Below are 21589 nucleotides of genomic sequence, written 5' to 3' on the forward strand. Positions count from 1 at the left end.
TATTTTATCTGTCTTGCCACTTGTTTTCAAAAAGCTAACATTCGTGTGAATGAATGGATGCATTCTAGGTTTCCCCCCCATATTGTTATTTTTAATGTTGTTTGTATTATCTTTCATTTGAATTTTCTTTTAAGTTGACGTTCTATTTCTGACCTTCTCATGCTTTCTACATGACATTTTTTTAAGTTTTATTTATGTATATAATTATTCTGTAAAATTTTCTATCATGCTCGCTTTAAACTTAATCCACATATTCTGATACATGGAGTGTAATTTATATTATTTCCTAGAATTTATTTCACTTTGCTTGGATTTCCTATTATTTCATAGATTTTAAAATTCTCAGGTAGAAAATCCATTTTTCTCTGTTAGTCATTGGATAGTTTATTACACCGGGATTGAGAATATCATTTGTTATTTTTACTAGTTTGTGACCTTGGTTGAAATTTTTATTGTGACTCAATACACAGCCAAAATTCATACATACTTCATGTGCCTTGATAAGAATATGTGTACTCCTTCATTAGAACACCAATTCCAATAGATACTTCTCTGATATACTTCACTATTCATTGCTTAGCCCTACGAACTTCTTAGAGATATTTTTCTTCCTGCTCTGTTTATGAAAGTTATCCATTATTAGTGTGTCTCCTTGTAAACATCTTACAGCTTCTCTCTTACAAAGATTGCACCTGCGTTTTTGGAGAGGGGATGTAAAATTCATGTCTATTATGATTTCATTGTGAATTATAGTTATTAACATTAAAAAAGTATTTTTTGTTACTGTCTTTTGTTGTTTATTAATACTCCTGGTCTGAATATTAAACTGTCAAGTATCCAGATTCCTCCCTTGTTTAGTTTGTGATTCATGGGCATAATTTCCCATCTCCATATTTTTAGTCCTTCTCTATCATTTCTCTCAGTTCCTAGCATCTGTCCTATTTCCAGCCCAAGTGTCTGGACTCACTGGGAGAGGGAATAATACTCAATCTGAAAACAGGAGGACATTCTACCAAAGGAGACATCTAAGCTAAAACCTTCCTCCACCAGGGAACCCCCATATTTTTCTCCATGACCTAAATTTATCTTGTTTATTTGTTTATTGAACAAATACTAATCATGTTCACAGTATATTCTAGGAACGAGTACGTTTCCCATGAGTCTGAAACACTTATGCTGCCTCTGCCTTTCTGGTAGTCTGTCCTTTGTTTGTCCCTTTCTTCCCCTCCTACAGATGTCAAAAATGAGACTGCAAAATTTACATTTTCCTCCAACCTGAGAATGAAAATTTAGAGTCATTAGGTAGGGAAACTCAAACTCTATTGATGTTTGTTTTAACAGTGGTGCCCAGAAAATGTTCAGCTTCCTAATGAGTCCCCAGAGAATTTTGAAGAGGAAACCAACTAATGACCATGGTGTATTAAAAACGACCTTCTCTTTGACCAACAAATTCTCTTAGTGTATTACTATCATTCCACCTGCTAATTGGGGAAATTATGGACAAGCACTGGGCACCATGCGGTAATTAGCTCCCTGTGGAGGAGGGGATCTCAATTACCAAGAAGGCATTCAGGCCATGCCAGTGCAGAAAGGAAAAATGCCCTTGGTGATGCTCATTGAGGCATGAGCTAAACCACCCATGGAGAAGAGGCACAGGTGATACTTTCTGTGGAGTCGTACAGACAGTTTCCTTATATTGGTTCAGACGGTTGATGGAAAACCAGAGAAGAACTCTAGCACATTATGACGGGGAAGACAATTTTGCAAGTTTCACCTAGAAAACCTCATAGAAGATTCAAGGAAGTGTCTGTGAATGAAGAGGCCAGCATACCACCAGGCACTAGCATTGATTTGAAGGACTGCAAAATTTTTATTTTTATTTAGGGACTATGATTTCCACATTGAGAAGAATGGTGACAATACCGTCATTTCTTGTATGTCAAAATTTAAATTGAGTTTTTTCATGAGTCAGTGATTTACTTTCCCCTCCTGATAAGTAGTGGGAAATGTGATAAAATGTTAGAAAAGACAACTGGATGGTGAAAACTTTGAGCCTGGAGATGGAGGTCAACTAGAAGGCAGGGCCACAGACTCAGTTTGATTGTTTCATGTGAGTTTGGGGATACAGTATGAGACTGAGAAAGGATGAAAATGAAAATTTATAGAGAACATGGAATGGACAGAGAATGCAGGCCATGTTTTCACTTAGGAGCACGTGGTGGTACCAAGGTAACCCAGCTGCTGTAGAAGGAACTAATTGGGATCCTTACTAATTCATTAATGGACTATTTGATTTACTTATTCATCAAGCACTTATATCTTATTAATTTAAACATTGGGTAAGTTTTCATAGAGACGAAGGTATGGTCTTTGTTCCTGAGGTTTTCCAGTCTACTGGAAGAAATAATTTGTACACAACAGGTTGAGTATTTTGATAACGACACAGAAAACAATCTTGAAATTCACTAAATGTTCCATATAGTAGAAACAACAAATTCTCCCTGTACAGATTAGAGAAAGTTCAACAACTGGTGTCTTTAAAAAAATGTGAACAATGGGGGTGCCCTAGATGAAGGTAAGAGAGTATAGAGGCCTCTACTTTCTCTCTGTCTCATTCTCTCTCCCTCTCTCTTTCTATCCTTCTATCCTTCTCTCTCCCTCCCTTTCTGTCTCTTTCTCCCTAATTCTGTCTTCTGTATCTGTCTCTATCTCTTGCACACACATTTTCTCAGCATGAAGTCTTGAAAATCAAAAGCATATATAGAAAAATCTAAGTATTTCAGGGATGCCTGTGTGGCTCAGTTGGTTAAAGGTCTGCCTTCAGCTTAGGTCATGATCTAGGGGTTTTGGGATAGAGTCTGCATCAGGCTCTTTGCTCAGTGGAGAAACTGCTTCTTCTTCTGCCACTTCCCCTGCTTGTACTCACTCCCTCTCTCTCTCTCTGAGTATATTTTAAAATATACTTTAAAAAAAAGAAAACTGTAAGTATTTAATTTAATTTCTGTGTGATGGAGATTTAGAGGAGAAAGTTGTAAAGGGAATTGGGGGTGAAGAATTAGCTGTCTTTTTAACCAGCTTAAGGAACTGGCTTCGCCTCCACATAAAGTCATTGAGCAAGGTAATGAGAAATCAATTCACTTTTCCACCTGTTAAGAAGAAGATTGAGTTACACAATTTTATTTATTTTCTCCCCTGCCCTTATTTTCCCAAAGCTTTTCTCTGAATCTGTAGATTCTTCCCTTCCAAGCTCTTCTATTCACCAAATATTTTATGCAGCATCCTCAGCCACGTTAAGGAGAGACAGTATGTTTGTTTGTTTGTCTGTTTTAATAAGGAATTTCTTTTCAAATTTCAATTCTTGCATAGATTCCAAGGATGACTCTGAGAAAGTAGGTGATGTCTTGTGAGTGCAGTGGGGGAGGGTCACAACATGGTCACCCAGTAACATGGCCTTTCTTTGTTTCCACAGAAACCCCAACCCTCCCTGGGTGACAGGTCACTGCTCTTTCTGGAGATGGTCCTATGAAAGAGAAAACTCAAATGATGAAGACTGGGATGCTGGAAAGTTGAAGATGGCATCTCAGGAAGAGCCCCAGGGGAGACTGTTCCCAGTCAAGACCTTGGTGTGTGTTTCTTACTTACAAAGTCCACAGATGGGCAATTCAATGATACCAAAATAGAAGAGAAAGCTCCTGATTTTAGTCCCATTTTAAAATTTTCTACACCTTTGACTAAGCAAAAGAGCAAATGATGATAGAACCTTTATTATTTGCATAGGTCTTTAAGACTAACTATTCAAATGAAAATTTACAAGTTTAGTTAGTTAAGGAGAAAACCACTTGATGGTCAGAGAGCAGTAATTTTTTTTTTTAACTGGTATTTTGACTTTTATTTATTTTCTTTCTTTTTTTAAATTAACATATAATGTATTATTTGTTTCAGGGGTACAGGTCTGTGAATCATCAGTCTTACACAGTTCACAGCAGTGTAGCACATACCCTCCCCCGTGTCCACAACCAGCCTCCCTATCCCTCCCACCGCCTCCCCCCTAGCAACCTTCAGTTTGTATCCTGAGATTATGAGTCTCTTATGGTTCGTTTACCCCCAGGTCACATCTTGCTTCATTTTCCCCTACCTTCCCCCCACCCCCACCCTGCCTCTCAAATTCCTCATATCAGAGAGAGTATATAATTGTCTTCCCATGATTGATTTATTTCACTTAGGGTAATACCCTCTAGTTCCATCCACATCATTGCAAATGTCAATATTTCAGTTTTTTTAAATTATTATTGCATAGGAGTGTGCTTGCTTTGGCAGCACATATGCATAGGGGTAATAGGGGTATTATTGCATTTGGGAAAAAATACGAGACACAGAGTATGATTGATTTAAGTTTGCAGATAGTTAAGGGTCATTTAGGTTTGTTAACAGAGTTAAGATTTGTCTTGTAAGAAGACAGCTCTGAGGGCACAAAGGAGGATGGCTTAGAGTAGAACAAAATATAATCCAGCAGGTCTGTCACTCATGCCCAGACAAGAACTAATTTACAGAAAAGAAGAAATGATCCTAAAAGTATTGCAGATCAAAAATAGATTGAGGATGAGAAAAATCATGTGTTTAAAGATGTCTCAGGAATTTACGTGATGGGGAGGATTTTGGATCTGTTTACTGAGACAAAGAATCCTTGTGAAGGAATAGATCTGGAGAAGGGTTGGAAGAGGACAAGAATGATCTCGATTAAAATACATATAATCTATCACTAGGAGCAATAACTTAGCAGAAACATTAGGGAAAGTATGTGAGCCTGCCTACTCAGCAGTTCAGAGACGGATCCTGGGAAAGACGGTCTGTTGAGTCTCCAAGTCCAGTGAATCCAGGATAAGACATGAAACCCAATGGGCAACCAGCTAATGTGGAATCAAAGCTAAATTCTTCCAGCCATGGGTTTTCTGCAAGAGAAATCAGGCTTACTGTCCTACAAGGGTGGGCAGGGGATTATCAAACTAGTTCTAACACAGAGGGAGTAGTTCTAAACCAAATTAACCTTTCATGAACGACTGCATGGAAATGGGGTCAACGGTCAGTAAAGAAAAGGAGCTGTACTCTTCAGAAGCCAGCGGCACAAAGACAGATCAAGGATGTTTCCCTAGATGACGAATGTATTAAAAGCAGGTAAGAAGCATACCCTCGGACACTGGTGCTATTGCTTATGGAATATATGTATCAGCAATATGGATAAAACTATGATCATGGAAAATCATAATTAACATAAGGTTTCTTTTGAAATTTAGGTTACCAAAGAATTAAGTGGAGAGAACATAAGTCTGCAAGAGTGGAGTGGGGGGGGAGGAAAGGACTGGTTTTATGTCAACAAATACTGTGCCTTCACGGGAACACTAACCCCAGACTCACTGATAAAATCATCGACAGAGAAACAGCACTGTGGATACATATTGACTTAGGATAACTTTTGGTTAATCTATAATGCTTTTTTTCTCTTTATTTCCCATTCACACCAGACTGGTGCTGGCTATGTTATGAAGGATAAGTCTCTCTGATTCCGCCATCCCAGGGGTCCCTGGACCTGATCACACTGACTTTGTTCTGCAGCATCCCCTCCATGGCCAATTCTTCCCAGGTCACTGAGTTCCTTCTGCTGGGTTTCTCTAGCTTTGGTGACTTGCAGCCTGTCCTCTTTGTGCTTTTTCTCTGCCTCTATTTGATCATCCTGAGTGGAAACTTCACCATCATCTCTGTCATCCACCTGGACCGCAGCCTTCACACACCCATGTACTTTTTTCTCTGTGTCCTTTCAACCTCTGAAGTCTTCTACACAATTGTTATCCTGCCCAAGATGCTTATCAACCTGCTCTCTGTCCTCAGGACACTCTCCTTCACGGGCTGTGCCACACAGATGTTCTTTTTCCTCGGTTTTGCTGTCACCAATTGCCTGCTTCTGGGAGTTATGGGTTATGACCGCTACACTGCCATCTGCCAGCCTTTGCGCTACCCCGTTCTCATGAACTGGAGGGTGTGTGGACAGCTGGCAGCAAGCTGTATTGTTAGTGGCTTCCTAATATCTCTGGTAGGAACGACTTTGGTCTTCAGCCTCCCTTTCTGTGGCCCCAACAAAGTCAACCACTACTTTTGTGACATCTCACCAGTTATCCGTCTTGCCTGTGCTGAAACCTATATCCATGAGCTGGTCATCTTCATCTGCGGAGTCTTGGTGCTTCTTGTACCCTTGATCTTCATCTGTATTTCTTATGGCTTCATTGTCCATACCATCCTGAAGATCCCATCTGCTGAAGGCAAACGGAAAGCCTTCTCCACCTGTGCCTCCCATCTTATTGTGGTCATTGTCCACTACGGATGTGCTTCCTCTGTCTATCTTCGGCCCTCAGCTAAATATTCATCAGGCAAAGACAGGCTGGTGACAGTGACCTATACTATCATTACCCCACTGTTGAACCCTATGGTATACAGCCTTAGGAACAAAGATGTACAGCTGGCTATTCAGAAAATGATTGGGAAGACTGGGGTTTCTCTTAAGTCTTTATAATCAGAACGTTTTCACACACATTTGGGCCAAATGTGTCCCTACATGTTTAGTCCATAACAGTTTCTGATAATATCTGTCCATATAAGTGTGTTCCCTCAGACAAGCTGTTTGATGTTTCAGGGTATAAATGTTCTGTTATTAAAGCAGGCATGGTAATATGTTCCTCTCAAGGCTCTTGCAAAGATTCAAGGAGATAGCACAGCGTCGGTCCCTAGAGGTTAGCTCTCCTCCTCATGACTTATAGTTCTCAAAAGTCTCTAAAAAACCTTTATCTCTTGCTCTGTCTTTGGCTTGTTTGTCCCAAAGCTCTGATGGTTCTCTTCGTTTAAGGTTATGTCCAGCTTAAGAGGAGGTGCTTGAGTCTGAAGCTGACTTAGACATGGGGCATGACATGATGGGGAAATCATTTACTGCACTAGGAATTCGGTTTCATCCCAACACTGTTTAAGCCATGACGTTAAGAAAGTCACAACTGCTCTCTGAATCTGAATGTTATAATATGGAAAATAAAGATAGTATAATTTTCCTTTTCTAATTTCCAGGGGTTTTGTTTGTATCTAATGGATAAGATGAAAGAAAGCACATGTAAAATGTACAGTGGCATAGAGTGGAAGCTCATATTAACAGAGGTTTGGGGCATCTTGGCAAGGACCTTTTCTTCTTCCACTTCTCTGAAGATGGTATTTCTAGGTGCTTTTTCTGACTACCCCTCTGAACCACTTGTTCTGTAACATAGAAGATATGCACCATAAATGAGTGGAAAAAATAATCCACCATCCAGTCCCCATAAGCAAGCTGGAGGAGAGGTCTCCATGGCATTCCACATTAAATTCATTAAGGAGAGGGAGCTACCCAATGACTGATGGCCATCTTGTCCCACATGTCCCCTGTACAGAGGGTCGTTCCACAGTACCTCCCAGGGAACCTGTCCTGTGCTGAGCCGGTACCTGATGCTTTCCCCTTGTTGCAGTGGACACTTGCCTTTCTACAGTTTTCACATTTTAAGTCTCTCGTGTCATACACTGACTCCAACCTTGGCTCACAGATGTTTGAGGTGATTATGACAATTAGGACGTTACCCATTACCTACAGGACCTGAATTTCAGACACTCTGTCTTCTGGTGTACGGTCGTCTGGACACACCACAGCATATCGATATTCTCTTTGAAGCCTCATGACTGAAATCGAAGTTCATGTTTCACACGTGACTCCATTTCCAGGTAAAATGTAACTGCACTCTCTTGTTAAATGTATTTAGATTTTCAAATTCAAGTGTATAATCATCAATAATGCATATTTTAAAGTGATTACATCTCTATTTTTATCTCCCGTTTTTCACGTTTTGGATTGGGGCTTTTTATATTATTTTCACTCTTAGTCGTTAATAATTAAGACACTTAAAGCACTATGTATCTTTGTAAACACGGCATAGGCCATTTCCATTAGTTCATTCTGTCCTTTTTAAAAATTTCCTTCCTAATATATTTGCAATTTTCATTTATTGCCCAAATATTTTTTTAGAAACAGGTATTTATCCATGACAGATATTTCCTTGCTAATATTTAAGTAACTTCTATTATTTATTTATTGTGTGTGTGTGTGTGTTAGTGACAGAATGTGACTGGTACAAGTTCTATTTTTAGAATTCATGCATTTTAATGTTTTCCTAATGAAATATTTTTATTTAACTTAAAATAATATCATAGTATGGATATCTTCTGGATTTTGTAATTAAGCCATCTTACTATGAGAGATCATGATCTGTTTTGTGTGTACATGTCATTGTTTCATTGTGCTCATTTCAAGTACTTCACAATTATATTTCTAGCAATACTGACTTGTGAATTTTGTTACGAAATCTATCTTTTAAAGTTAAGTAAACTTTTTGGGATTCCACAGATGCATTTTATTCTGAAACCCACTAACATAGTAAACACAAAAGCTCTCATCAAGAAGCAAATAGGAGAGGATAAGACACAGGAAGGATAGAAAAAATTATAAAGGGAAAATAAAAATGATTCTAAGCAGAAGGGACAAAGCTGAAAGGTGGGAAACCTGCACAAGGTGGGAAACCCACCGAAAACAAACCGGGTCCCAGCACAGAACTGCGTCTGGACATCCTCCTCACACTCGAGCCTGCCCAGGGTGGTGGAAATGAGCAAGATTGGTTAGTGTCTCAGGGAGGAGCCCAGCTTCTCAATCGGTACTGCTCAGATCACCTGCAGGAAGGACCGATTTCTTTTCTTTTCTTTTCTTTGCCCATTTCCCCACAAGCCAATACTTCAGTAAAACACAATAAAAATGCTAAGTGAAATAAGTCAGTCAGAGAAAGACAAATACCATATGATCTCACTCATGTGGAATTTAAGAAAGAAAACAGACGAACGTGAGAAGGGGGAAAAGAGAAAGAGGAGAGAGGGAAACAAGCCGTCAGAGACTGCCAAGGATGGAGAACAACCTGAGGGTTGACAGAGGGGAGGGGAGTGGGGGTGGGCTAGATGGGGGAGAGGCATGAAGGACGGCACCTGCTGTGATGATCACTAGGGGTTGTGCCCAGATGATGAGGCGCTGGGTTCTACTTCAGAAACCAATATTGCACTGTATGTTCACTGCCTAAAATTTGAATTAAAATATAAATAAAGAAAGTATTAGAGAAACGGAAGGAGGAAACATCTGACATCCTATTCTCGTGTGTGTGCACTGATGGGATGTCTCAGTAATGTTACGTTCTATAACATTCCCTCACTGCTTTGCATCTCATCACAAGCTGCTAAGAAAGATGTCACAGATTGTCGTGTGAAAGGGTTGTTTTCCATTTGTTCCATGTGGGGTGAGCCTGGGGGTTTCCTTTCCAGAGCAGGTGGGTCAGCAGGAGCTGTACTTGAAGCAGAGGTGAGTGTGCATGTGAGTGTGCCCACAGCACGGAGGATCCACTGGCCTCTCCCTTCTGGACCTTCTGGACCTCGGGCTCCAGAAGGGAAACAGGACCATCTCTTTCTGCCAGAGGTGACTGGAAGTTAGGAGTCACCTCAACAAAATGAACAACTTTGCTCTGCCTGACACTCCTCCTACAGAGAGCCCACCAGTCCTAGGAACATCCATGGAGAGAGCTTCTAGCAAGCTTTTCAGTCCCAGAGTCCAGAATATATTTGAACATCCAAGGCTTGCCAGGCATTTAAAGAGGGCTTGAACGTAAAACATGGAGGTCAAGATGTAAGAAAAAATATTTTCAGAGGAAATATAAAAATGGAAAGAACATAAAATATTATTGCTAATATCTCCATATAAAACATATTCCATTCATGAAAAACCAGTGTATCATGTTCACTTTGCTAAAAATTTTTTATTTTACATAAACATACAATATGTTTTAATCCCCAGGGATATGGGTCTCTGAATTGCCAGGTTCACACACTTCACAGCACTCACCATAGCACATACCCTCCCCAAGGTCCATAACCCCACCCCCCTCACCCAACCCCCCCACCTCCCAAACGCCCCCCCATCAACCCTCAGTTTGTTTTATGAGATTAAGAGTCACTTATGGTTTTTTCACTCCCAATCCCATCTTGTTTCATTTATTCTCCTATCCCCTTAACTCCCCATGTTGAATCTCCACTTCCTCATATCAGGGAGATCATATGACAGTTGTCCTTCTTCAATTGACTTGTTTTGCTAAGCATGATACCCTCTAGTTCCATCCATGTCATCACAAATGGCAAGATTTCGTTTCTTTTGATGGCTGCATAGTATTCCATTGTGTATATATACCACATCTTCTTGATCCATTCATCTGTTGATGGACATCTAGGTTCTTTCCATAGTTTGGCTATTGTAGACATTGCTGCTATAAACATTCGGGTGCACGTGCCCCTTTGGATCACTATGTTTGTATCTTTAGGGTAAATACTCAGTAGTGCAATTGCTGGGTCATAGGGCAGTTCTATTTTCAACATTTTGAGGAACCTCCATGCTGTTTTCCAGAGTGGTTGCACCAACTTGCTTTCCCACCAACAGTGTCCCCTTTCTCCAGCATCCTCGCTAGCATCTGTCATTTCCTGGCTTGTTAATTTTAGCCATTCTGACTGGTGTGAGGTGGTATCTCATTGTGGTTTTGATTTGTATTTCCCTGATGCCGAGTGATATGGAGCACTTTTTCATGTGTCTGTTGGCCATCTGGATGTCTTCTTTGCAGAAATGTCTGTTCATGTCCTCTGCCCATTTCTTGATTGGATTATTTGTTCTTTGGGTGTTGAGTTTGCTAAGTTCTTTATAGATTTTAGACACTAACGCTTTATCTGATATGTCGTTTGCAAATATCTTCTCCCATTCTGTCAGTTGTCTTTTGGTTTTGTTAACTGTTTCCTTTGCTGTGCAAAAGCTTTTGATCTTTATGAAATCCCAATAATTCATTTTTGCCCTTGCTTCCCTTGCCTTTGGCGATGTTCCTAGGAAGATGTTGCTGCAACTGAGGTTGAAGAGGTTGCTGCCTGTGTTCTCCTCAAGGATTTTGAAGGATTCCTTTCTCACATTGAGGTCCTTCATCCATTTTGGGTCTATTTTCGTGTGTGGTGTAAGGAAATGGTCCAATTTCATTTTTCTGCATGTGGCTGTCCAATTTTCCCAACACCGTTTATTGAAGAGGCTGTCTTTTTTCCATTGGACATTCTTTCTTGCTTTGTTGAAGATTAGTTGACCATAGAATTGAGGGTCTGTTTCTGGGCTCTCTATTCTGTTACATTGATCTATGTGTCTGTTTTTGTGCCAGTACCATGCTGTCTTGATGATGACAGCTTTGTAATAGAGCTTGAAGTCCAGAATCATGATGCCACCAACTTTGGGTTTCTTTTTCAATATTCCTTTGGCTATTCGAGGTCTTTTCTGGTTCCATATAAATTTTAGGATTATTTGTTCCATTTCTTAAAAAAAATGGATGGTATTTTGATAGGAATTGCATTAAATATGTAGATTGCTTTAGGTAGGATAGACATTTTCATAATATTTGTTCTCCAAATCCAGGAGCATGGAACATTTTTCCATTTCTTTGTGTCTTCCTCAATTTCTTTGGCTATTCAGGATCTTTTCTGGTTCCATATAAATTTTAGGATTATTTGTTCCAATTCTTTGAAAAAAAATGGATGGGATTTTGGCAGGGATTGCATTAAATGTATAGATTGCTTTAGGTAGAATAGACATTTCACAATACTTGTTTTCCAAATCCAGGAGCATGGAACACTTTTCCATTTCTTTGTGTCTTCCTCAATTTCTTTCATGAGTACTTTATAGTTTTCTGAGTACAGATTCTTAGCCTCTTTGGTTAGGCTTATTCCTAGGTATCTTATAGTTTTGGGTGCAATTGTAAATGGGATTGACTCCTTAATTTCTCCTTCTTCTGTCTTGTTGTTGGTGTAGAGAAATGCAACTGATTTCTGTGCATTGATTTTATATCCTGACACTTCACTGAATTCCTGTACAAGTTCTAGCAGTTTTGGAGTGGACTCTTTGGGGTTTTCCACATATAGTATCATATCATCTGTTAAGAGTTATAGTTTTATTTCTTCTTTGCCTATTTGGATGCCTTAAATTTCCTTTTGTTGTCTGATTGCTGAGGCTAAGAATTCTAGTATTATTTTAAATAGCACTGGTGATAATGGACATCGCTGCCATGTTCCTGACCTTAGCAGAAAAGCTTTCGGTTTTTCTCCATTGAGAATGATATTTGCGGTGGGTTTTTCATAGATGGCTTTGATAGTATTGAGGTATGTGCCCTCTATCCCTATACTTTGAAGAGTTTTGATCAGGAAGGGATGCTGTACTTTGTCAAATGCTTTTTCAGCATCTATTGAGAGTATCATATGGTTCTTGTTCTTTCTTTTATTGATGTGTTGTATCACATTGATTGATTTGCAGATGTTGAACCAACCTTGCAGCCCTGGAATAAATCCCACTTGGTCGTGGAGAATAATCCTTTAATGTACTGTTGAATCCTGTTGGCTAGTATTTTGGTGAGAATTTTTGCATCTGTGTTCATCAAGGATATTGGTCTGTAGTTCTCTTTTTTGATGGGATCCTTGTCCGGTTTTGGGATCAAGGTGATGCTGGCCTCATAAAATGAGTTTGGAAGTTTTCCTTCCATTTCTATTTTTTGGAACAGTCAGGAGAATAGGAATTAGTTCTTCTTTAAATGTTTGGTAGCATTCCGCTGGGAAGCCGTCTGGCCCTGGGCTTTTGTTTGTTTGGAGATTTTTGATGACTGTTTCAATCTCCTTACTGGATATGGATCTGTTCAGGTTTTCTATTTCTTCCTGGTTCAGTTGTGGTAGTTTATATGTCTCTAGGAATGCATCCATTTCTTCCAGATTGTCAAATTTGTTGGCGTAGAGTTGCTCATAGTATGTTCTTATAATTGTTTGTATTTCTTTGATGTTAGATGTGATCTCTCCTCTTTCATTCATGATTTTATTTATTTGGGTCCTTTCTCTTTTCTTTTTGATAAGTCTGGCCAGGAGTTTATCAATCTTATTAATTCTTTCAAAGAACTAGCTCCTAGTTTCATTGATTTGCTCTATTGTTTTTTTGGTTTCTCTTTCATTGATTTCTGCTCTGATTGTTATGATTTCTCTTCTCCTGCTGGGTTTAGGGTTTCTTTCTTGTTCATTCTCCAGCTCCTTTAGGTGTAGGGTTAGGTTGTGTACTTGAGACGTTTCTTGTTTCTTGAGAAAGGCTTGTACTGCTATATATTTTCCTCTTAGGACTGCCTTTGCTGTGTCCCACAGATTTTGAACCATTATGTTTTCATTATCAGTTGTTTCCATGATTTTTTTCAATTCTTCTTTAATTTCTTGGTTGACCCATTCATTCTTTAAAAGGATGCTGTTTAGTCTCCATGTATTTGTGTTCTTTCCAAATTTCCTCTTGTGATTGAGTTTTAGCTTCAGAGCATTGTGGTCTGAAAATATGCAGGGAATCATTCCAATCTTTTGATACGTGTTGAGACCTGATTTAGGACCCAGGATGTGATCTATTCTGGAGAATGTTCCTCATTTCAGCGAGGGGAGTGTTAAAGTCCCCTACTATTATTGTATTATTTTTGATGTGTTTCTTTGATTTTGTTATTAATTGGTTTATATAGTTGGCTGCTCCCATGTTAGGGGCATAGATATTTAAAATTGTTAGATCTTCTTGTTGCACAGACCCTTTGAGTATGATATAGTGTCCTTCCTCATCTCTTATTTTAGTCTTTGGCTTAAAATCTAATTGATCTGATATAAGGATTACCACCCCAGCTTTCTTCTGATGTCCATTAGCATGGTAAATTGTTTTCCACCCCCTCACTTTAAATCTGGAGGTGTCTTCGGGTCTAAAATGAGTTTCTTATAGGCAACATATAGATGGGTTTTGTTTTTTTATCCATTCTGATACCTGTGTCTTTTGATTGGGACATTTAGCCCATTAACATTCAGGGTAACTATTGAGAGATATGATTTTAGTGCCATTGTATTGCCTGTAAGGTGACTGTTACTGTATATTGTCTCTGTTTCTTTCTGATCTACTACTTTTAGGATCTCTCTTTGCTTAAAGGACCCCTTTCAATATTTCCTGTAGAGCTGGTTTGGTGTTTGCAAATTTTTTCAGTTTTTGTTTGTCCTGGAAGTTTTTATCTCTCCTTCTATTTTCAATGATAGCCTAGCTGGATATAGTATTCTTGGATGCATGTTTTTCTCGTTTAGTACTCTGAATATATCATGCCAGCTCTTTCTGGCCTGCCAGGTCTCTGGATAAGTCTGGATAAGTCTGCTGTCTATCTATATTTTTACCATTGTATGTTACAGACTTCATTTCCCAGGCTGTTTTCAGGATTTTCTCTTTGTCGCTAAGACTTATAAGTTTTACTATTAGATGATGGGGTGTGGACCTATTCTTATTGATTTTGAGAGGGGTTCTCTGCACCCCCTGGATTTTGATGCTTGTTCCCTTTGCCTATTAGGGAAATTCTCTCCAATATACCTTCTGCTCCCCTCTTTCTTTCTTCTTCTTCTGGATCCCAATTATTCTAATGTTGTTTCGTCTTATGGTGTCACTTATCTTTTAAATTCTCCCGTCATGATCCAGTAGCTGTTTGTCCCTCTTTTACCCAGCTTCTTTATTCTCTGTCATTTGGTCTTCTATATCACTAATTCTTTCTTCTGCCTCATTTATCCTAGCAGTGAGAGCCTCCATTTTTTATTGCACCTCATTAATAGCTTTTTTGATTTCAACTTGGTTAGATTTTAGTTCTTTTATTTCTACATAAAGGGCTTTTATATCTCCTGAGAGGGTTTCTCTAATATCTTCCATGCCTTTTTCGAGCCTGGCTAGAACCTTGAGAATCATCATTCTGAACTCTAGATCTGATATATTATCAATGTCTGTATTGATTAGGTCCCTAGCCTTTGGTACTGCCTCTTGTTCTTATTTTTTTTTTTTTTGTGGTGAATTTTTCCACCTTGTCATTTTGTCTAGATAAGAATTTATGAAGGAGCAAGTAAAATATTAAAAGGGTGGCAAAGACCCCAGGAAAATACGCTTTAACCAAATCAGAAGAGATCCCAAATCATGGGGGTGGGGGGAGAAAGGGGATAAAAAGAGGTTCAGGAAAAAAAAAGAAAGAAAAGAAACAATGAAAAAAAAGAATAAAGAAAAAATATAAAAAAGAATATATATATATATATATATTAGATAAACTAGTTAAAAAAACGTTAAAAAAGAAAAGGTTAAAAGTTAAAAACATTAGCAGAAGAAGAAAAAAAGGAAAAAACTTTGAAAAAAAATAAAATTAACTGCAAGTCTAAAGAATCATGGAGAGAAAGCCATGAGTTCTGTGCTTTGCTTTCTCCTCTGGAATTCCGCTGCTCTCCTTGGTATTGAACCTGCACTCCTTGGTAGGTGAACTTGGTCCTGGCTGGATTTCTTGTTGATCTTCTGGGGGAGGGGCCTGCTGTAGTGATTCTCAAGTGTCTTTGCCCCAAGCAGAATTTCACCACCCTTACCAGGGGCTGGGCTGAGTAATCAGCTCGGGTTTGCTTTCAGGAGCTTTTGTTCCCTGAATGCTTTCCGTAGAGTTCCAGAGGATGGGAAAGAAAATGGTGACCTCCCAGTCTCCAGCCTGGAGGAGCTGAGAGCTCGGGGTCCAGCTCCTCAGTGCACCCTTTCAAAAAGGGGTTGATTTTCTCTTTCTAGAATTGCTGTTCTTCTTCTCTTCGATCTCCTGTTGAATTTGTAGGTGTTTGTAATCTTTAGATAAGCTATCTAGCTGACCTCCTGCTACCTGATGTATTCTCAGCCTGCTATTTCTCCACCATCTTGACTCCTCCTCTCATGTTCACTTTTTATGGAAGCTGAACTCACTGATATTTTCTAGACTTTTCTAGAAAAGTGTGCAAATCATGATTGGCACAGCAACCAAATTTCACAGAGTCAACCTAAATAGCTCACACCTGGAATGTCACTAACATCTCATCACTCTCTCTTCTTTCTCCAACAGAAACAACCCTTGTGTCTTCTCATGGCATGCCTCACTGCTTGGCTGGCTTCAGGCTTTCTAAGGACAGAAATCTAGAGGATGCATTCTCCAGAATCATCTTCATCCTTTTTCTAGTTCTTCCTCTTTCATATCTGCTTTTCCCATTGATGACCTTGTCCACCATGTTTATTTAGGTGTATGCTCTCCCAAGTTCAGACTTCATTTATGAAGTGGTTTTTGGTTCATTTCTAGCTGCTTCTAATCTATCCTTTTGCTTTCCAAGACGTCTCCTCCTCTAATCACTCACAACTGAATTCTTTTAAATTCTGATCTTTGCTAGTGTTTTGCACATTCTATGACTTTTTAAACTCTTTTCAGCTTATTCTGAAATATTGGGTAGGAGTTTCCATCTGTTTCATGGGTGAATCTTCCAGGCTCTTTCCAGGTGAGCTCTCCAGGAAGCCCACTCTGAGAGGGCGTGGCATGTAGGATGTTTATTAGTAAATGCATAGGATTCACAGTAGCCCTAGGCAGAGAAGATGGTCATGCTGAAGGGTCTCCCAGGGGCAGCATCAGCTGCCCTGGGGGTGAGATCCATAGTACAATGACCATTGAGAGGAGCCCTGCTTTGGGCCAAGATGGCCAGAACTTTATGAACTTACATCAGTCAATGTTTGGGTGTGGGTAGCTGTGGGAAAGAGAGTTACTTATGGCAAGGTGTTCACGTAGCCAGGGAGCCTCCCCACCCATAGTACGGTCCCCACGGGGCATTAACCCTTTATGTGGAGGAACATCTGTACTGTCACTACACAGGCACACCATTAATTCCAACAGGGGTGTTGTTCTTCTGGGTTTTCCCTTGTCATAACTTTGTGGGTGATCTGAGTGTGATCATTTCTGAGTTCATCTGGTGAGACTGGTTTACCTGCACACCCAGAGGGGAGACTGGGCCACACCACTACACTGCTAGCCTTGTAGTTGGAGCTCCTCTTGAGTGGTCACCAGAAATTATCCAGCCGTTCCCAGAGACCATAAGCTTCCTGGTTTTGATGTTCTCAGGTTGGCGAATTGGTTTTTAGGTTCTTGCCACTGAGAGTTATTTTTTCTTCTTGTTCTCATGTCTTTTCTACTGCGTTCTCCTTCTCTGTTTTTAATACTGTATTTTGAGTTTCTTGAGTATATTTTGTTGATTCAATTCTTAAAAATGTGGTCACTGGAGATTTTAACTTCCCTTTTGCATTCACTTTTTCCCTTAACTTATTTTTAATTTGAGAAATAATTTGCATAAGTGAAAGTCAAGTATTTTAAGTGTAAGTTATTAGTGAATTTTTGCAAATACATTCACCTACTTACCCATCACAGCAATCAAAAAATAAAATAGTTCTATCACCCTAAATATTACTTTGTGCCACTTTCTAGCTGCTTCCTGCCTTGAGACAACACAGTATTGATTTCTCTCTTTTCTGGATTTATTGACATCTAATGGCATATAGCATTGTGTGAGATAACAGTGTGTGACGTAACAATGATACACACGTGTATATTGTAAAGTAATCATCACAGTCAGATCAGCTAACAACTTCAACTCCTCACAAATTACCTTTTGTGTGTATGTGGTGAGAATATTTAAGATCTACTCTCTTGGCCTCTTTCAAGTATATAACACAACAGTGTTGTTAACCAAGGTCATCATGCTGTATCTTAGACCACAGAACTTACTCATCTTACCACTACAACTATGTGCCCTTTGTTTTTTTTGTTTTTGTTTTTGTTTTTAAAGATTTTATTTATTTATTTATTTGACAGAGAGAAATCACAAGTAGATGGAGAGGCAGGCAGAGAGAGAGAGGGAAGCAGGCTCCCTGCTGAGCAGAGAGCCCGATGTGGGACTCGATCCCAGGACCCTGAGATCATGACCTGAGCCGAAGGCAGCGGCTTAACCCACTGAGCCACTCAGGCGCCCACTATGTGCCCTTTGACCAACATCTCCCAATGCCCCCCTACCCTCCCCCTTGGCAACCACCATTCTACTCTCTGAGGCTGATTTCAGCTCTATGAGATTCCACATATAATTGAGGTCATACAGTATTTATCTTTCCCTGTCTGACTTGTTTTGTTGAGCATAATGACGTCAAGTTCCATCCATGTTGCCGCAAATCACAGAATTTCCTTCTTTTTTATTGTTGAAAAAAAAGTTTCATGGCATTCTATTCTTTCATTGCTACATAGTCTTCTGTTGTATGAATATGTAAAAATATACTTACCCATTTATCTGTTGATAGACATTTGGGTTGTTGACTCTAATTGGCTATTATGAATAAACCTGCCATGAACGTATTTTGTAAAGGTCTTTTGTGGACAATTGCTGTTATACCTCTCTCTTATGTCTGGGTAGATATATATATTTAATTCTATAAGATGCTGCCCAGTGTTTTTCAAAGCGGTTGTGCCACATGATACTCCCACTGGTTGCCTCATATTCTCTTCAACTTTTGGTACTGCCAGGTGTTTTGTATCACTTTTGTTTTTGTTTTTGTTTCCTAAATATATTAGTCATTCTAGTGGGGTAAGTAGCATCTCATTTAATTTTACTTTGTATTACTCTGATATCCAATTGTGTTGAATGCTTTTTTTGTTTTCTTATTGATCATTCATATGTCTTTTTAGAAAATTGTTCTAGTCTTTTGCCTATTTTAATAAGACTGCTTTTTCATTGTTGAATTCTAGGACGTGTTTATAAATACTGGATTAAAGTCGTTTGGAAGATACGTGTATTGTGAATATTCCCTCCAAGTCTGTAGCTTGCATTTCTGTTTTCTCAATGGTATTTTTAATGAGAGTGAGCTTTTCAATTTTGATTAAGTTTACTTATAAATGCATGGTTTTATGTTTAGTGCTTCTCAGGTCTTGTCTAAGAAACATTTTCCTAAGCCAAGGTGAAAGAAACCTCACACATTTGTTTCTAGCTGCTTTCCAGCATTAGCTTTAATATGTGTGTCGGGTTCATTTAAGTTTCATCCCTGAACCAAAGATATCAAGACATAATTTATATATAATAGTAGACACTCAGTTTAAGTGTGTGATCCACTGTGTTTTGACAAATATGTGTACCCATGTACTTACCACAATGATATAAAACATTTCCATCACACTGAAATTGTTCCACATGCCCCCTCCCAATTCATTCCCTAGACCACCACTGCGTTTGACAATACTCTAATTCCATATGAATAGAATCACATAGTATGTACTTTTTGCTTTTTGGCCTCTTCCATTAAGCATATTTTTGAAATTTATCCATGATGTGTGTGACTTTGGAGTTTATTATTTTTGTTGCATTGTGCAAATACACTGCAGTGTGTTTAGGCAGGCACACACTGATGGGCGTGTAGCTCTCAGTTTTCAGCTCTTTGGTACAGAGTTGCACAAACACTTGTGAGCACACATTTTCATAATGTATGGAGCTTTCCATTCTGTTAAGCAAATATCTAGGAGTGTAATTGTGGAGTCATGTAGTAAATACACGCTAACTTTCTAAGAGATTGTCTGAGTGTATTAAAAGCAGGTGAGAGGCAGATCCTCAGATGTTGGTACTATTGCTTATGGAATATATGTATCAGCAATGTGGGTAAAACTATGACCATGGGAAATCATAATTAACATAGGGTTTCTTTTGAATCTTAAATTACTTAATAATTAAGTGGAGATTACATAAGTCTTCAAGAGTTGGGGGGATGAAAGGATAGGTTTTATGTCAGAAAATATTGTGCCTTTGGTGAACACTAATCTGAGACTCACTGATAAAATCATTGGCAGAGAAGTAGCACCATGCATACCTATTGGGATAATTTTTGGTTAATTTATAATCCTTTTCTTCTCTTTCCTTCCATTTGTTTCTCATTCACATCAGACTGGTGCTGGCTACATTATGAATGGTAAGTCTTTCTGATTCCTCCATCTCAGAGATCTCTGGACCTGGCAATCATACTGGCTTTATTCCATGACTTTTGCTCTCCATGGTCACTTCTTCCCAGGTCATCAACTTTCTACTCCTGGGTTTCTCCAGCTTCAGTGAATTGCAGCCTGTTCTCTTCATGCTCTTTCTCTGCTCTATTTGATCATCCTGTGTTCAAACCTCACCATCTTCTCCATCACTTGCCAGCCTTTGCACTACCTCATTCTCATGACCTGGAGAGTATGTGGACAGCTGGCATCAACTTGTATTGTTAGTGGCTTCCTAATATCTCTGGTGGGAACAATTTTGGTCTTCAGCCTCCATTTCTGTGGCTCCAACAATGTCAAACAGTACTTTTGTGATATTTCACCAGTTATCCAACTTGCCTGTGCTGAAACCTATGTCAATGAGCTGGTCATCTTCATCTGTGGCCTCTTGGCTCTTGTTGTGCCCTTGATCTTCACCTGCATGGCTTATGGCTTCATTGTCCATACCATCCTGAAGATCCTATCTGATGAAGGCAAGTGGAATGCCTTCTCCACTTGTGCCTTCCATCTTATTGTGTTCATTGTCCACTATGGCTGTGCCTTCTCTGTCTACGTGCAGTTCTCAGTCAAATATTCATCAAGCAAAGACAGGCTGTGACAGTGATCTATATCACTTATACTGCACTTTGAACCCAATGGTATACAGCCTTAGGAACAAAGATCTGCAGCTGGCCATTCAGAAAACGATGGGAAAGACTTGGTTTTCTCCTATGAGTTTATATTAGAACATCTTCAAAAGTACACACACATTTAGGCCAAACGTGTCACTAAGTGTTTAAGTCATAAAATTTTCTGCTAATGTTATCTGTGTGGGCTTCAATGATTTGTTTGATGTTGCAGGGCCTAAATATTCTCTTACACAAAGCAAGCATAATAATATATTCCTCTCAATGCTGTTGAAGGATTAAAAGAGATAGCATAGTGTCTGTCACTAAAAGTTAACTTCCCTCCTCCTCTTATTCTGAAAAGACCTAGGAGGAGGACCTAAGATGGCTGTGGAGTAGGAGGACCTTGGGCTTGCCTCATCCCTTGAACACACTTAGCTAACAACCAAATCGTTCTGAATACCCGAGAAATTGACCTAAGGACTGCAAAGAAGTTGCACAAATAGAGGGAGTGAAGAGGCTACCTGGAGGAAGGTAGGAAGTATGGAGATGTGGTATGGGGGAGGAAAGGATTGTGGATGTTGAAGTGAAGAGGGAGCCTTGGTTGTGTACAAGGGTGAGAGACAGCAGATCACATAAGGATATACACAAGGAGAACACTTCTCCAAAGCCATTGTTTGGGAAAATGAGAGGGGCTGAATTTGAGTTTTGCAGCCAATGGGGCTCAAAGCCTGGGGTTTTAGATTCATTTGCATGGCTGGGACAGAATCCCAAGGGTTTTACCCTCCTCCTGGAAGGAAGGCAGCCAGGGGGCAGATGGTATGATCTGAGGACCACCTAAGGTGCATGGGTAGAGATGGTTCACTCCTCTTGGAGTGCATCTATGAAAAGTGGAATTTGTGGGGTTCCCACTCCAGG

At 39.4% G+C, this 21589-nt stretch overlaps 2 protein-coding genes across 2 annotated transcripts; both read left to right on the forward strand.

Moving 5' to 3' along the window:
- The first annotated feature begins 5620 nt into the window (after positions 1 to 5620).
- LOC122918040 (olfactory receptor 10R2-like) lies at positions 5621 to 6562 on the forward strand. The gene has a single exon (XM_044266197.1). The coding sequence runs from the start codon at positions 5621 to 5623 to the stop codon at positions 6560 to 6562; it is 942 nt and encodes a 313-aa protein (XP_044122132.1).
- Positions 6563 to 18392: 11830 nt separating this feature from the next.
- LOC122918871 (olfactory receptor 10R2-like) lies at positions 18393 to 20791 on the forward strand. The gene is given in 3 exon segments (XM_044267797.1): positions 18393 to 18398; positions 20227 to 20687; positions 20689 to 20791. Coding segments are annotated over 3 exon segments (570 nt in total).
- Positions 20792 to 21589: the final 798 nt, after the last annotated feature.

Source organism: Neovison vison, chromosome 10 (genome assembly GCF_020171115.1).
Source record: "Neovison vison isolate M4711 chromosome 10, ASM_NN_V1, whole genome shotgun sequence".
In the NCBI taxonomy this organism is placed as follows: domain Eukaryota; kingdom Metazoa; phylum Chordata; class Mammalia; order Carnivora; family Mustelidae; genus Neogale; species Neogale vison.

Bases quoted from the DNA above. Each gene is read 5' to 3' on its own strand.
- LOC122918040 (XM_044266197.1), top strand. From the start codon at position 5,621: ATGGCCAATTCTTCCCAGGTCACTGAGTTCCTTCTGCTGGGTTTCTCT.